Here is a 17,697-nt window from a genome sequence, read left to right as displayed (position 1 = left end):
TGTGATACGCTGTCGGCTGTGTGTGCCGTCGTTTAATGAGGATAGCCTCAACGTATTTAAGTGGAAAATCTTAAATCACATAACTATTTCCGCTGTTATCAGTGTCCTCTCGCTTTGCATCTTGGTTGCAAACACATTGTTGAGAAGGTGCTGTAAGGTTGACAGGAGCACACTTGTCACAAAGCATTAAAGAGTCAGTGGAGTTAGGCTTTCCAACTTTAGAGTCTGTTTTATTTCATGACACAATTCCTCCTTAAGAGTAAGAAAAATCGTGAGGAACATAACTCTGACTTTGAAGAAACAAGTGTCTCTTTTTGTTTCCAAAAAAGACAGAAGTTGGAAAGGCGAGGTTTTAGAGAGCAAAGCCCCCCCACGACCAGCTCAGGAAACTCCGGGCCCTCTGCTCTTCCTCCGCAGTGACGGCACTTAATCACACTCAGAGGGCTGTGATGGACTTCACATGCACTCACACGCCTCCGCCTCGTCCCTTTCTTCTTCTCCTCCTCCTACAATCTGCTCTCCTCTGTCAGAGTGATGTAGGGTCACGAGAATGGGGAAACACCTTCCAAGGAGAAAACACACATGCACACATGCACTTTCACAACACACACACACACACACACACAGAGCTCCTCGCTGAGTGCTGAATGGTGAGAGAACAGCACATGCTGCATGAGACGAAGTTGGATAGCAACATTTCTCCAAACTGAAGGTAAGACAATCAAAACTAACTTCTGTCAGGGGGGGTTATTGTGAGTTTTAACATCAGGATTTTTGATTCTTTAGTTTATTTTCACTTTACATGTGAAATCTGTATTTTTATTGTGCTTGCAGCTTATTTTTAGAGTCAGTTGTCAGTTTGGCTCCCAGGCCTTTTCTCCAAAATTCCTTTTTTTCTTTTTAGTTATAAGTTAAATTTAGTAGCAGACTGTTGCACTGATTTAAAAAGAGATGATCAATTCCCAACCATAACATTTCTGCCCTTATATATTCTCTGTCAACCCTCTAACAATGCAGCCAACAGTAATTTAAGTACAATATTTAGAAAGTAACTGGTTAAAAATGTATGGATCCATGTCTCTGTGAGTGCAGCTGCTAAATTTGATAAGCATTTCATTGGAAATAGTCTCGTTTAATTTTGTATCCTCAGAGGAAAATGTCAGCCAGTTTATCTTTCTCTGTGCTACTTCTGTGGGCCAAAACAGTCCTATCATTATTTTTGTGGATGATTATTTTCCAGAGCATGAAACCAGAGAACCAGGGTTGTAACCTGTGATCTCTCTCTGACGTCAGTGTTGGTTCACTTAAAAAGGAGGCAAATACTTTGAGGCGTAATTACATCTAAAGGAACTTTATTTTCTCCCAGTGCTGTAAAAATCTTTTTAGTAGATACTACATCCTCATCAACTGACGGTCATGTTCAACTCTGGAGGTTTTTATCGCCACAATGTCACTTGACAAAGGGGACAAAATCTTTGTTTCTCTGGCTGTTGAAGACAGTCACGTTCACAAACAGGCCTCTTTTTGTTACACTGGCACTCAGTAGAAAAAATAAACAGCCACCAAAATCCATTAGTTGTGAGCTTTTAGCCCACCAAATCAGTGGTATTATGTCATGTGGTCAACGCCTGAACAAATAAATATTAGTTTTGTTTGCCAAAAAGTCATTCACTGACAAAGGAATCTACAGTATGTAGTTTTTAACTCCCTATTAGACTTCTTATGAACAAACTTATGAAATTCCAGTCACAGAACGTCAACAGTAAGATTGTTGAAGTAATTCTCATGAAATTATTAGTAGGAAGTTATTAAGATGATAAAACAGTGTTAAGTGTGTTTTCTCAGCTGTCAATGAGCGATTTAATGAGGATTAAATTAGTGAGTAATCGCGTTTAGAGGAATTTTTGCAGCTGTTTTAGATTATTTTAGTTTCTGCGGTTTATCTCAGTTTGGTTCGATTTGTCTCATACACCTGCCTTAAATGTAAACTTAAGAAAAGCTCATGTACATCTTCTCCCAGCCCCCATGCTTCTTTTTAAACAGCTCACCTCGTGATTTATTACCCAACCTGCTCCGCTGTTTAATTTAAGATGAGATCACAGCCCATCAGCCGGTGCCACAGACCTGCTCTTTCTAAGCCCCCTCACTCATATCTTAGCAAAATATCAAAATATGCCAGCGCAGGTTTAGACAGTGATAATAACTAATAATATCTGTCAGTGTTGAAGCCAGGGGCAGAAAGCAAGACTGTCCACACGAACTGAAGCCAGCAGTCCATTAGAGCAGAATGCTAACATTCGGCCAGACTCTGGGAAATCTCAGAACATTGTCAAGGTCCGTGTGGAGACCAGGGCCGGCCGACCCAGAGCAGAAGCTCCTAAATCCCGCTCCTGACTGGCTGAGCTCAGGCCAGGGCTCCTCTGACAAGTGTGTGTGTGTATCTGAAAAAGTAAACACAGTTCAAAGAAAACATTAGAAGCCAAATGAAGATAAGCGATAAACATGTTTTCTATTAGTGTCAAGATGTAGTGTTGGAGTTTTGGCAGCGTGTAATCGTTTTGTGAGACCACTGGCAGGACAGCCTGGTGTGTGTCAGTCCCTCCCTGCTTATTATGACAAAGTCTATACAGTGTGAACACTCATTTAATGCCAGTCATACCCTGCTGCTGCGACAGCGAGAGAAACTGGTAAATGTGCCAACTTAGAGCTGTACACTTTACATCTTTAATCTAATCTATTAATCTAATCTATGTTTTTTTTCATGCCTACGTTGTCTTTTAAAGACACTCCCTACTCCCTGAGGACATCGGAGTACCAGACAGAGCCGAGCAGAGATCTGAGAGAAAGTGTGAAGAGGGAAGAAGAGTCACATCACCTGATTCGTGGAGCTTTAACATGGGATGAGCTCCTGACATCAGTGTCTTAAGGTACTGTCTTAAACAGTTTCTCAGCTATAAAACACTCTTTATCTCACATAAAAGCTATCATAAAAGAAACCACAGATGGCATCTACAAGATAAGAAGGGCTCCTTTTAGTATTTGACATTTGACAGTGACTTTGCACTTTTGTATGTAGCTGCACCTCTTTTTTTTTCTGATTATCAGTTTGATCGTAGCGTGAGTGCATCTCTTTCTAACTGTGCTTCTGATGTGGTTTATTTCTGGGGTTATTCCCTGTGTGCTTCGAGTTAAACAGGTCTCAACATAGTCGTGTCACACGTTACATCAGTGTGACCTAGGAAACAACAGATGTGTTCAGTGTTAGTGGGTAAATCCATGTTAACCCACTGAAGATGTAAAACTGCTGCTGCACAGCCCGAAAAAGGCGTATTAGAGCTACAAATCAAATCAAGAGGTAAAACCAAGCTACAAATTTACAGTATTCTGCACCCTCTCATACTAACCCCAATATTCATTTGTGATCCTACATTTTTATATTTGTTAAGTAAATTATTTTAAAACTTACTACAGCTCCTTCATAAATTAACCCCTTTTACACTAATCCTCATATTAGTAACATCAGAATCACATCAGAAGGCCAGTATGTTCAGGAGAAATGCTTACAGCGACCAATAACTCTTTTAATGTACATATGGGCATGTGAGTTTTGCTTTAAGAAGTCTTAATGTTGTAGAGCTTGAACTGATTAATATACTGTTGGTTAGTGTAAATACTTAAAGACCTGTTTTAATGTAAAACCTTAACCTGCACTGCAGCCGTCAGATAAATAGTTACTGTACACCATCTTCTCGCTTTTCCTGTCAGTGACTGTCTCTCTGGTTCTGGTTTGATGCACAGATGTATAAATTAAAGTCGTTAATGTCTGTCTGTCAGCCTTCCAAGAGCGCTTGCTCACATGTTTCCGTGCTCAAACATGCAGTCCCTCTCTAAAGGAACTTCCTGTTTATGGCCAGCTGTGTCCCCCGTGTATACTGACTGCGAGCCCGACGAGATCCTGGCCTCTGAGCTCTGACCTTTAACCCTGGAGGGGCTGGGAGGGTCGTCGGGGAGAAAATGCGGTGCACCACCCTCTTGGCCCTGCTGACGGGTGTCATGCTGTACCTGGTGATGGGAGCGCTTGTTTTCCGTACTCTGGAGTCCTCCTCCGAGAGCCTGAAGTATGAAAATCTGCTGAGAGCAAAGAAGACCTTCCTTCATAATCACTCCTGTGTCAGCGAACATGAATTCTACAAGCTTGTGAAGGTATCAGTGGACACACTATCAAACTGGCTTCACATAATCCCCTACCCCCCCCCCACACACACACACACACACACACACACACTCTTCGTAGATACAAGTTTAAACACACACACACACCTGCAGGGTTTCTTTTTGCTTTCCTTTTTTTTGCTTTTCAACAGACACGTCCATTTTAAGGGCACGCTACATTAGCCTCCTCCAAAACAAACCTGTGATATGAAAGTGTGAGTAAGTCCAGCACAAAGCGGATGTTTGGAGAGCTTTAATTCCAGTAAATCTGTTGAACAGAAAACCAGCTTAAATTTTGCTACGAATTTTTGTTTTTTGACTTGCATTTTTTCATTTTCCAATAACAAAATAAATTTAACAAACACAATCAGTTACAAAAGTATTTATTTACAAAAAACCCCAAACACAAAAGCCAGAGGGAGACCGATAAATCAATCCATATGGCCTTGTAAAAAAATAAATAAAAACACAGTTTTTGTTGACGTCAATATACTAAGAAATCTTTTTTATTTTGCTTTTATAGAGAGATGAGCAGCATTATTGTCTGGCACCGTGACATCTCTATCACAAACATACTGTATATTACGGACTGCAGGTCTTTGTGCAGCTCTGTGTATTTTGAGAATAACTATCCGTGATTGATAAAGCAAACAACAAAAAGAAGAAGGTGAATTAAATTTAAAGGAGTAAAGATGAGAGAAGTAAACCAACAGCCATGTCTATTATTCCAATAAATATATATCATACATTCTCACTTAGTGGCCTTTATTTCTAATTTCCTCAGTTAATGCAAACTTGAAACCATTTACTTGATAAATTCAGCTTAGAGTCCACAGCACTGATTCATCAGTTCATCAGTACAGCAAGAGTCATGTCAGGTTTTCCACTTGAACTTTGTCCCTGAATGACGTTAAACTAACATGAATGAATCTCAACATTCACTTAAGAATTTTTAAATTAAAAGTCTTGCAGCCTTCTCTGTTACATGTAGGCGTTTAATGTGGAAAAAATATCAGGACGTCTTGAGTTATGTTGACGGTAGCTTAACGTGGATCAGGAAGACAGCAAAGAAGAGTATAAAAACATTATTTCTGTTTAAAAAGAGACACTGAGAGCTGCAGGTGGTTGTACTGACAGATTTAGAGCTGCAATTATTAGTCAATTAATCGATTGTTAGACTGACAAAATAAATTGGCAACTATTTTTATAATAGATAAATCTGTTTGAGTAATTTTTTTAAGAAAGAAATGCTAAAGTTCTCTGGTTTCATCTGTAAATTGAACGTCTTTGGATTTTGGACTGTTTGTCAGACAAAAAACATACAAGACATTTGAAGACGTCACCTTGGACTCTTTCTGATGTTTTAAAGGTTAAACAATTAATCAAGAAAAATAAAGTAAATAAGTCATAGTTACGGCCCTAGAAGGATTAGTGCTGTGGAAATGTACATTACTATGAATTTACCATGTGACCTGTTGTAGTGGACTACAGGTAATTACACCCACCTCAGTGTTTTTTCATCCAGCCTTTATTTGCTCGTGCTGGTGATGCCATTATTTTGATACCAGCTATTATATGAGAATTTACTTTAATCCATTTAAGTCCATTTTGCAATGATTTCAAGCCATTTATCCGCTGTAGGAAATGACCTCTGACATTAATCTTCTTTAAAGGTGTGCCATCATAATGCCAAAGATCTTGAGCTTTATTAGAGTCATAACAAATGATGTACTGCTTAACACTGCTAAACCACTTAATGTACAAGTTAAGTATATAAAGCTTATTTATATAGCACCTTTCTAGAGCAGATGTCCTAAAGTGCTTCCCAAAAAAATACAAAATCAAGACAGATACAATATAAGAATAATGAATAAAACCAAACAAAGGCAGGTCTGAACAGGTGTAACTACAAAGACACTTTAAATGGTGTTACAGTTAAATAGATTACTTCCTGCCCCTGCAGACAGTGGTGTCTGCGGTGGAGGCAGGTCTGGATGTGAGCAGCCTCCCTGCCAACTTCACCAGCCGCTGGGATGTAGCCTCCGCCTTCCTCTTCTGTGGTACCATCATAACCACCATAGGTAGGTGGGGGACTCACCTTCAAGGGGCTCTTTGAAGATCTTCCAAGTATGAAACGCTTCTTTAAGCGAAGGAGGATTACAAACCTGACATAACGTTGTGAGAATTGTCCTCAAAAGACTTGAAAAATTGTGACTCAATCCTTTAAGTTGTGTAAAAAGCTGAAGGTCTTTGTGGTCTCTTTTGTTTGTTTTTCTTAACAGGTTTTGGGAACCTGTCTCCTCGGACGTGGTACGGCCAGTTGTTCTGCGTGTGCTACGCTCTGGTGGGGATCCCTATGTTTGGCATACTGCTAGCTGGAGTGGGTGACCACATGGGCACGGTGCTGCGGAGAGCTGTGGCCAAGATTGAGACCCTCTTCCTGGTGAGAATGGTCTGTCCTGCCCAGGAACCAAAGCTCAGATGAATTTACACCTTTCTGAATCACAGATGTGCACCTACAGTACGCATAAGAGGCCCAGACTCCCTTTTTAACTGTTATCTAAGTAGCGAATAATTGTTCAACTGGAGGTGAACCATCGTTAAAATAATAATTAATGTTAAAAATACTAACTGAAGTAGCTTTTACCTCCACAAAAGTCACAAAAAGGAAACTGCAAAACAAAGTCTCTGCGAGAGATAATTTATTTAAAACCTTTATACAGTGTAGGTGTGAGCCTGCACGGCTGCTATCAGCACGGCCTGCACACGTTAACTTTGTGACGCATACTGTAGCTGCAGCCTTCATCACTGAGCAGCTACACAGCAGCTTTGAACAAGAGCACTACTGCAGTGATGCCTTAAGAAGAAGAGTATTTTACTTATTCACTCCTCACAGTTTGGAAGGTCACAAATGAAAATCTCTAATCTAAGACGCTACGTGTACCTGTAAATACTCAGGAGTCTTCAGCCTAGAAACTTAAATATAAAGAAAGCTGAACAGAAAAACCTTAAACCTAAAGTTTAAAATTAGTGTGATAAAAGACGACTCCAAATTATAAAAACCAAGACTTTTTCATTCCAGTTACATTAAATATAGATTTATTTAACTAAAGAAATTATTCAGTGTGGCTTCAAATCTTATCTGGAAAGAGCAAAAATACAGATACAGTAAGTTGCAGAAGCACTGTTCATGTAAACAAAAAAGTTTGATCTGAAACCAACGTTTAAGTAAAACCATGAAACTTTTAAGTGGATGATTCTGAACCTTGTTTCATTTAATCCACTTCCATCCTCGTCTTCGTCACTTCTGTTCCTGTAACTATCCTTACAGTAATTGATCATTATCATTAATTCTTCCTCTGCTTTTTTTTTGTTGTTGTTGTTGTTGTCGCTGCTATCCGTCTCTGTCTCAGAAACACAAGGTCAGGCCCACCACTGTGCGTGTGACCTCAGCGGTCCTCTCCATCCTGATTGGGTGTCTGATCTTTCTCGCCGTGCCGACAGTCGTGTTTCAGAAAGTGGAGAAATGGTCGTTTCTGGAGTCGCTCTACTTTGTGGTCATCACTCTCACCACTGTTGGCTTTGGAGACTACGTACCAGGTGTTTACACACACACACACACACACACACACACACAGAGTTACACACAAACATGTCTTACTTCTAACAGTGTGGACAGCAGGTCGATGTAGAGTACATGGAAAGATTGTGGAGGAACTAATTTACAAAAAAAAAAAAAGGATTTGATTTAACAATACATCAACATATCAAGTCAGTTAGAGCACTTAGTAATATGTGAAAATCAAGAGAGAAACAGTTAATGATGGATAAATAGTTAAAATAGATTAGAGCTGCAACAATAAGTTGACTAATCGTTTAGTTGCTAACTATTAAATTAATTGCCCACTATTTTGATAATCAATTCATTGTTTTAAGGCATCTTTTAAGAAAAAAAATTCCAAATTCTCTGATTCCGGCTTTTTAAATATGAATAATTCCTGGTTTCTTTAGTCCTCTATGATAGTGAACTAAATAAATCTTTGGGTTGTGGACTGTCAGTCGGGACTAAACATGAAGTTCGATGTTGCATCTTGGACTTTGGGGAACAGTGATCAACATTTTTCAACATTTTCTGACATTTTATGGACTAAACAATTAATTGATTAATCAAGAAAATATTTGAACAGAATTCATAATGAAAATAATCGTTAGTTGCAGCCCTAAAATAAATAAGTAAAAGGTATCTGGATAAACATTTAATAAAAATGTGACTGAAATAATAAAAATGGATAAACAGTTGAAATGGTTAACTTGAAGTAATCAGTAATCAGTAGTCGTAGTAAACAGACCTAAACATTAACAGTTCAATTGTATGAAAAAATATTTTAACATTGACTATTATTTCTACTTTTGTATCGTTTAAGAGTTAAATGATATCTAGTTTAAAATCAATTGATATGAACACATTTGGAACATAACAGGTGTTGTTGATTGAGGGGTACTTGAGATCATGTGATAGGGCTGATAAGGCGGTCAGCAGATGATTATCAGGGTGGGAAATAAAAAATGAAAATTCTCTTACACAACACTTATTGCTTCATATTAAAGCAGAAAAACATTCTATGTGTTTGGTTAGTGAAAGATTATTTGGAGAAGTGGGAGGCTAAGGCAGCTAACACTTAGAGCTAACTTATTGCCAAATGTCAATTTTGAAATAGTGTTCATTTTTAACTATTTTATCGTCTGTTCTGTGTCTGTCAGGTGAAAGCTAACAGTAATTAGATCATTAAATACACTCAAACAACCTTTATGTTACAAACCTGTTGGCTGAATTTCACCCATCAAATGTATCTTTTAATTTTCTTTCAAAGGTTTATTAATTGACTATCGATTTTTCCTTTTAACCAAACCTCAGGCATCAAGTGAACAAAACATGCATGTGAACACACACAAACAAATAACATTTTTTTAAGAAAAAGTTTAGTCTCAATATGACGTGATGATGATTTGTTATCGTACAGACACATTCAGAAACACACCTTACTAATTTATCTTTCTACAAATTTCAAGATCCGTAAACACAACCCTGTTTCTACAAAGTTCTAGAGGAGGCAAACACAGAAGCTGTATGTCTGCATTAATGTCAACATGACTTAAAGGCACCATGTGAAGTTTTCTTGTCAACAAACAAATTTATGTTTACATTCAGTGTTTCTTACTAATTGAGTGTTTACTTGAGACCTAACAGAAAGACATTTTCTTCCTCATAAAACATTTACAAAGCCAAAGTATTTGAAACCTGCATTGTTTACATTCAGATTTACTAGCTTGCAGTTTTCTTCGTCTTCTTTGCCTTCTGCTGACACATTGGGACGTCTCTCGTTTAGATGCTGTTACTACTGTGACTGTTGATTAGTGTAATAGCCCGAAACTGGCGGCAGGAAACTGTAGTCAGCTGAGTTCTCTTGTGTATGCACAAGGTAGAAACAAACCAAAGACCTGCTCAACAAAAACACAGCTCCATAGTGCTACTAGTGGTCAAAAAGCAAAAAATGTTTGGAACTTTTGGTCTCATAGTCAGGGCGACTGTCTTTGGACCAGAAAACCTCGATTAAAGCCACGTCTGTAGGGAGGTTTACGGACTGTGGTCTCTCAGTAGAACGTCACATTACGTTCAAATCCTCTTTAAATCCACTTTCTTTGTGTGCAGGTGGCGGTCATGAAGGCGGTTTTTTTTTCAAGCCGCTGGTGTGGTTGTGGATAGTGTTTGGTCTCGCTTACTTCGCCTCCATCCTCACCATGATAGGCAACTGGCTGCGGGTGCTGTCGAAGAGGACCCGCGCTGAGGTGAGAGATGCACAGCGATACAGGTTTAGGAAAGCTGCACTTAATCTTGTTCAGACTCTCATCTTCTCTGCTTATGTTCTCCCTCTCAGATGGAGGAGTTGAGGGCTCACGCGACAGACTGGACCCAGAACATCCAGAACATGTCAATGGACTTTCGAATCCCCAACCCTCTGGAGTTTAATGACCCCTTCCTACTTCAGCGCCGGAAATGGAAACGCAGTCAGCGTCGCCGCATCCGTCGGGGAGCTGAAAGCACTCTGGGATACTTGGATCGCAGGGGATCTGAGAATGGACACCTGCCGAACCGCTGGGCCCCCCTCTCCAGCTCCATGAGCCGAATAGAGGACCATTCCTCTCTTGAGAGGGCGGCAGTGCCCAAACCGCGAGTGAGGATCGTTGTTCCTGGAGGTGGAGGCGGAACAGTCCCAAAAGTGGGGTCTAGACTGAGGGTTGACCCCGTTGTGGGTATTCAAGTGGAGGGAAGGGCGTTTCCTCACCTGCTGGCCCGCTCATTCTCCCTCCCTGTGGCCCGCTCCACCTCAGAGCTGGACTCGGCAGGTGTAGCCATGCAGGGAGTGACGCTCTCTGGATTAGAGTCTCCGTTTGACTCCAGATCAGAAGCCTCCTCGGCCTCCTCGTCCTTCTCGGCGCTCTGCGGGTTCCAGCCCTACTGCGCAGTCAGCAGTGTGGAGGAGGGAGGAGCGAGAGCAGCAGAGAACACATCAAAGGAGAAAGACAAACTGATTCCAGCAGAAGGAAGTAGAATTGTTGAAAACAGACGCACACCCACACCTGGTTTCCTCCCATACTCCTCCACCCCTCCTTCCCGTCGTCCTTCTTTTTACCACCCAGTCCTCTCCCCATCCGGCTGCCAGCTGCTGGATTTCTTTGGGGAGAACCTGGCGTACATCGACGAGTCCTCAGACACTCTGAGCGACCGCGACCGGGCCAAGCCGGCAGCAAACGAGGAGAAGAAGAAGCGGCCGCGAAAGCCCAAAAGGAGGAGCATGAGGAGGCAGTTGTCACACAAGTTGAGCCCCCTGCAGGTGAGGAGGCCCAACAGCGATATGCAGCCACCGTCCAATCCCCCAACACCACCTCCAGACTCTTCTCTTTCAGACGTACCTCGTTCAGAGAGCCACAAAGACTCAAAGCCAACACTCTGACAGCCACCACACTCACGAGATGGTGCCAAAGTCAAGATGGGACAGAACATAATAATGCACACTAAAGCTGTGGGTTTACAGCAGACTTGACACTCCTACTGATATTTTAAATCAACAATAAGTAAAGCTATTCAAAGTTAGCCTCACAAAGTCAGCCCACACATTTTGATTTGTTAGGTTGCGGTCTGGAAAAGCTCAGTAGACATTTGTTTGAGACAGGAATCCCTTTAAGTGGTCTGGACAGCAGATGATTGATAATAACTGCTTCCCTTCACTGAGACAAATGCACACTTCACTAACCTGTCACTGGTCTTTGAGTCAGATTTGCAAACCACAAAAAATATATCTGTTGGTCTGTAAATGCCAGGTTGCTTCGACATTTGTCTCAGAAACTTAGTTTTTAAATCAATCTAAAGAGAGAAACAAGCCTTGCAAGTGAGGGATTTGTGCTTAAATTTGAAACAACCATCCCTGCTGTTGGTCATAAGTTTTAGTGGTTTCAGGAGACAATGAGTCACATCATTAAACATAATTATCCACTTAATTGATCTGGCTTCCAGTTCAGTCAAACCTCAATGTTTTCAGCTCTAAATCTAATATTTAAACCGGCTTTGTGAGGCTAACTCTCAGCTTTAGTTTGTCACAGTGTATTTATAGCAGAGGTGTACCGCCCCACCTGAAACACACACAAACACAATGCTCTTTTATGGAAAAGAAAAAAATTAAAAGGGAAATAAAAGAAAGGGAAAGCGAGCAGAGGCGCTGTTAGTCACAGAAAATGCCACATATTAAATAAGTGTGGCTGTTTTTAGGCTGTCATCTAAACAAACTAAATGGATCACCAGATGAGAATGCTCCAGGATCTGGGTGGCTCACCACCTCGGCTAAAAAAGAAATTCCCCGGGGGGAAAACCCTGCAGTGGGTGGAGAACCCTAACCACAACAACAGTACATTAGTATTAAGCACTTGGGAAGGACCACAGCCATAATTCACCCTCAAACCAGCGTCAGTCCTTTGTGTAGTTCTGTCATTACAAGTCCTGACTATTGGAAACTTTCAAGATGGAAAGTGTGCAGTTGTTTAAGGGAGTAAGCAGGTCGCCAACTCCTTCCCCTAAAGGTTCTGTGATCTTCTGGTTCATGAAACCGCTCTTGAATTATTTTTTAAAGGGAAAAAAAGGGTAAAAGACAATTTAACAGATCATGTTGTTTTCCACTGCTTTTGTGCTCCTCACATCATGATAATAGTTGTGCGCTCGCCTCGGAAATAAGTGGTCAGAGAGCTATTAAACAACGCTAAGTTTATTTTTAAGTTTGTGGTGTTAACCAGCTGTACTGTCCTTAAGTGTCCTGAACTCACTGTTGGCGAGATTCTTCTTGTGACCACTGCTCCTTATTTGGCTTATACTGTTTGACTTGAATCGATTTTTATTATTTTTAAGGACCGTGGCCACATAAACAATTGTGTAGCTTTTTTAACACGCCTTTCAAGTGCTATTTGTCCTCAGTTGAACCTTCTTTGTTGCCTCATCTTATTGTCCTAAAGTGACATGTTAAAGTGATGATTACCAGACCTGTTAAGCTCACATACTGCTGTTTGACATTAACTTTTACAAGGCCTTGTGATTCAGTAATGTCATGGTGATAATTTATCTCTTTTTCTTATTGCACAATGCCTATAGTACCTATGAAATGATGCCGAGTGATATAAAACCAAATCCATGATCCAATTAGGGCTACAATTAACGATTATTTTCCTTATCATTACATCTTTTTTTCTCTCTTTTTTTTAAAATCAATTAGTCGTTTGGTCTATAAAATGTAGGATGTAGAATGTAAGATGCAACCTAAAATGTCCTGTTTTGTCTCGACCAACAGTCCACAACCCAAAGATATTCAGTTTGCTATCACAGAAGACCAAAAAAAGTTGGAACCAGAGAATTTGGGCATTTTTTTCTCAAAAAATTACTTAAAAGAATCAATTATCAAAATAGTTGGCGATTTATTTTCTGTTGATGGACTAATGCCGCTCCAGTCCCAGTTCCATGTTACATCCTGAGCAGGTTTTAAATGTGTTCACACTGGAATAGTGACAAAATTATTTAAAATGTTTTATTTTTTTGTTTATTTTTATTTGGAACAAGGGTTTTGTACAGTTGTTCATGTTATACAGCATGACTGGCTTTCCATCACGTTCCTGTTTTTGACAAAATGACAATTTTGACAAAATTATTTTAAAAGATTTTTGAGTGTGCAAAATGCAAAAACATGAAATGGAGGCACTACTCAACGCTGGGGGAAAAAAATGAATCACAATTTTGGTCAGAAAGTATTAAACCTGTAGAAAGACACTCTGCTTTGTCTTTGTAAAGTCTGACAGCAGCATCGTTAAGTTCCAGTTTACTAAATGCATCATTTTTAAATGGTATAAAACGGCTAAGTTTAACTGCAAAAACATTATACTATAAAGATTAGTATGTAGCGCACTTTGTATGCAGTTAGTTTGTAGGGAAACTGGGTCACAGTCTGATGTGCAGATGACCTGAACCTTGAACTCTGAAAGTCCTGAATGAACCTGGCTCATGGTGGATGCGGGATAGACAGAAAGCTCTTGCTTACTCATAACCAGAAACTACTACAGTACAAGAAGCTATTATGGCGTTTTGCCCTCTACCAGGACCAAAATAAGTAGCTGACTGAATCCACGCTCAAATTCAGGCTGCCACATATTTTGTCATATGTTGACAGAGAGCTGGAAAGGAAGGATATTCACATGGCACTGTGTTGGACCTACTGGCATTATTGTCACTTTAAGTCTGACTCCCGACAGATGATGATTGTTTTTACTCTTTGTCTCTCAATTCTGATTTATATACGATAAAAAAGTAGGAGGAATTGTGCCACTGGCAGTGAGTTTTGTGAAAGAAATCACAGAAATGTCGCCCCCATCTGTCCAAAAAGAGAACAGCAGGGCCTCTGTGGGTTTGGCCTTCTGGCTATTTTGTCCCAGTGGGGCCTCCAGTACACAGCTACGCTCTCCAAGTTTGACTGCTCGAAGAATATGGCTTCAATAACGCTGAAGTCACAGATCCGTATCTCCTGTTTTCTCCTGTGTCTCTCTGTCGCTTGTATAACCTTTTTGTGTTTACTGTGTCCTGTTGCCCCAAGAGCTTTATTTTAATTTAACTGCCAGAAATAAATGGGAACGATTTCAATCTAGTTGTTATTCTCTGAGCAATGATTAAAGTCTTGTCTAAACCTGTTAAGTGAATTATATTTGACACAGACCATAAGGTGTTTGTGTGTATGTGTGTGTGTGAGAGAGAGACAAAAACAATTGCTTTCTGTCATCTTCAAAAACATTTTTTACAAGTCTTATCAAAGGCTCTCTCACATTTTTTGGTCAGTATGGGAAGTGTGGGTGAGTATGTCAAGAACCAGAGGCATGAATCATGACATATTTTGCCATATGGGCGTGACTTTTGATGCCTGGAGGGGTGTGCACACTCCCTCTCAAGGTCACGGGTGCAGACATAGTTTTTGAAGAGTAATATGTGTGTTTGAGGGAGAGAGCGGGGGTCGACATCCGCAGCAGACTTCCCTCCCAAGGACAGTGGGACCCAGTGTGAGACAGAGCAAGGCGCTCTCTCTACCGTGGGATAAGTACAGGTTGGATATAGCAAGGGGTAGTTAAGTGGAAAAGACTAACAGATGCTGGGGCTAGTTTACTCAGGGGGGAGGGAGCCTCACCGCAGCTCCAGCACTAGCACCCCGACTAACACAGACACACACTGCATTCTCACTGCGGCTTAGAAAAAACAATTTTACTGCAATGGCTGGAGAACAGTTTGTATCTCTTTAAGTTATTTTTTCAAAGCAAGAAATAGTCGGATAAAAAGCTGATTGTCTTCAGTAAAGAAAGACGTAGTTCAAACTGTCTCAAACCTTAAGATAATAAAGGGTTGGTTCACCCAAAAATCCAAAGAAACCAAACAAAACATACTTTCTACTGCATGTCTAGTGGTATCTGCAGAAGAAAGAGAACATCTTTCAAGAAACAGTGTCTCTGTTTCTCTGGAAGATCCACAGATCTCACTGTCGGCAGTTTTCTTGGGGACTATTTCTTCTGAAGAAAATAGTTTTAATTCAAACTGTTCACATTGTTGAGCTTTGATAATTCATTCCACACCTTGGAAACAGCAGTTAACAAAACTTAAGATCTACTTACTCACTTGTTCAAGAGCTTTCGACCACTGCATCTTCATTATTATCAGCTGCTACCTAAAGTCGAGAATGAAATGTCAAAGCTAAATGCTACATGGCTGAGAAGTCATTAAAGTGCTCAGAAAAACTGAAAGATTGAATTTACAGGTCAAACTGAGCAAAATCTGCTGATGAGGACCATAAAATACAGTTGAAAGTTCTGAAACAAGCGAGTAAGAGGACCTTGAGTTGAGATTGTTTTGTCAGGTGTCCCCATTGTGTTTTGTGGATTGTCATAAGTAACCAAGAGGAAGTGATGGAAGAATTATTTTTCATCTTTTTTTCTACTTTAAGTGAACTGACCCTTTATGAATCTACCAGCTCCACCAGTTGTGGTTGAGAGAAAAGAGACAGAAACACAAAAGTTCCTATAAAACTGAGTACTAATCAACAGCGTATCTGAAGTTAATAAAATATCAGACAAAACAGCTGAAAAACACTTGAGGATGAAGAGCTGTTAACGTTTTAACTACATTTAACTATAACAACACAACTACAAGCAGAAAGATGCTTTGTTCAGATCGTTTCCATTTATTTGTTTACGATCAGTTTAATGGTCAGACTCAAGTTCGTTTCACCAGCGAGAGTTTAGTGAGAGTTAACTCAGATTTAAAAAATGCTTAAATTTGACTGTTTTTAGATTAAAAATAAATTTGTATATTAAATGATTTTTGATAATTTAAAGTAAATAATTTATTTAAGATTCACAAGAATGACACACTGTGGAGAGACAGACCATGATGTGAGCAGATAAAAGTTCATAAAAAAGTTAATTTATAATAAACAAAATGCAGCGTAAACATTTAAATGTTTTTTTTTTTTAAAAAAGGATGTTCAAATGTGTGTGACTCCCAACATTAATATTTCTAATATCTATTAAAGGTTTCTTATTATATCTGAGTGTTTTGGATTTTTCATTTCTCAAACTTTTGCAGTTGTTGTGACCTTTGACAAAGACCTTTGTTCATATAGTGTTAAAAAAAAGCAAAAACACACTATTTCCCCTCTTTTTTTAAATATTTCTATCCTGCATTTCATCGCGGTCGAGGCAGAAATCCAGGGCAATATCTAAGTGGTTTTATAAAGGTTTTTTATATTTTTTTAATCTCTTTTAACGGTAATTTAGATGAATCAGTCCTTTAATATATCGTGCACGCTAAACGGTGGTTAAACTAAACTAAACATAAACTGTTGACCAGAACAACGTTTTAACTGTCTAGTTATGCAATTTTATTGCTAACCCATCTGAGTCGTGTGGGCACAGTTTAACTTCAATACAACCACTGGCTCTCTTATACGGCCACGACTGGAAGTTGTTGTGACAACCTTGTATTTTTCCAAACTGGACTGCATCCTATTCAACTCAAACTTTATTGTCAACCAGGTCTTCAAAACACACGCACACACCCCAAAATAATAAAATGCATACATCTCACTTTCAGCGGAGCCGCAGAGAGAACATCTGCTTACAGATGTTTTTCATACACACAATCACAACAGAATTCACAATAAAATCCAGAGAGTAATTTTGGTGCTATCATGCATGACCTCACCAGCCACACACACATATACATACACATACACATACACACACACACACACACACACACACACACCCAGTCGCTCGTTCTCTCTCTCTCTCTCTGTCACACACACACACACACACACACACACACACACACAAACCACTGGCATACCAGAGAGCCTATATTTAAAATGAGCCCTTGGGATGTTTTTTATTTTCAGCATTTAGACATTCTATCAAAAGTGGTAAATGCGGATACTTGGGTGTAGAAAGAGAAAGTGTGTGTGTGCGTGTGCGAGTTAATCAGTGAGACTGATGGTAAACATAGGTATGACAAAATATAATCATAGCATAGGAATAGCAATGAGTCAACAGCTTTTTACAATGATAATGAGTGCGCATTCAGAAAATGAGCATGAGATTACGGAATGTTTTGAGCCAGACCCAAATAGTTACAAATTTGTTAAGGCTGCAAAATACCACCTTCCAAACTTGTAGCCGTTCCAAATACAGCCCTATCATCCCACGTCTCATTTTCAAAGCCTCTCTTTTCTCCCTCTCTCCTCCCACCACAAATCCCAGAACCTCGAGCGACGGAGAGAGAGAGAGAGAGAGAGGGAGAGGGAGAGAGAGACAGAGGAGATGAGGGGAGCGTTTAAATCTAGCGTTCCGTGAGTGGTCGGG

The 17,697-nt window shown here is 39.9% G+C and overlaps 1 protein-coding gene across 3 annotated transcripts; it reads left to right on the top strand.

Annotated features, from left to right (window-relative positions):
• Positions 1 to 255: 255 nt before the first annotated feature.
• On the top strand, positions 256 to 13,066 carry kcnk4a (potassium channel, subfamily K, member 4a). 3 transcript variants are annotated; one of them, XM_044364261.1, is made up of 8 exons: positions 256 to 712; positions 2,784 to 2,927; positions 3,915 to 4,203; positions 6,176 to 6,293; positions 6,495 to 6,655; positions 7,626 to 7,812; positions 9,923 to 10,059; positions 10,149 to 13,066. In XM_044364261.1, exons 3-8 carry the CDS (start codon positions 4,015 to 4,017, stop codon positions 11,223 to 11,225), a joined length of 1,869 nt encoding a protein of 622 aa, XP_044220196.1. In that variant the 5' UTR covers positions 256 to 712; positions 2,784 to 2,927; positions 3,915 to 4,014; the 3' UTR covers positions 11,226 to 13,066. The 3 variants fall into 3 exon arrangements, with proteins under 3 accessions (XP_044220196.1, XP_044220197.1, XP_044220195.1); XM_044364262.1 differs by having other exon boundaries at positions 3,894 to 4,203; XM_044364260.1 differs by having other exon boundaries at positions 3,881 to 4,203.
• The last annotated feature ends 4,631 nt before the right edge of the window (positions 13,067 to 17,697 follow it).

Source organism: Thunnus albacares, chromosome 10, assembly GCF_914725855.1.
Source record: "Thunnus albacares chromosome 10, fThuAlb1.1, whole genome shotgun sequence".
Lineage (NCBI taxonomy): Eukaryota > Metazoa > Chordata > Actinopteri > Scombriformes > Scombridae > Thunnus > Thunnus albacares.
Note: the sequence above shows the minus strand (reverse complement) of the source record. Positions and strands in the feature narration are given on the sequence as shown.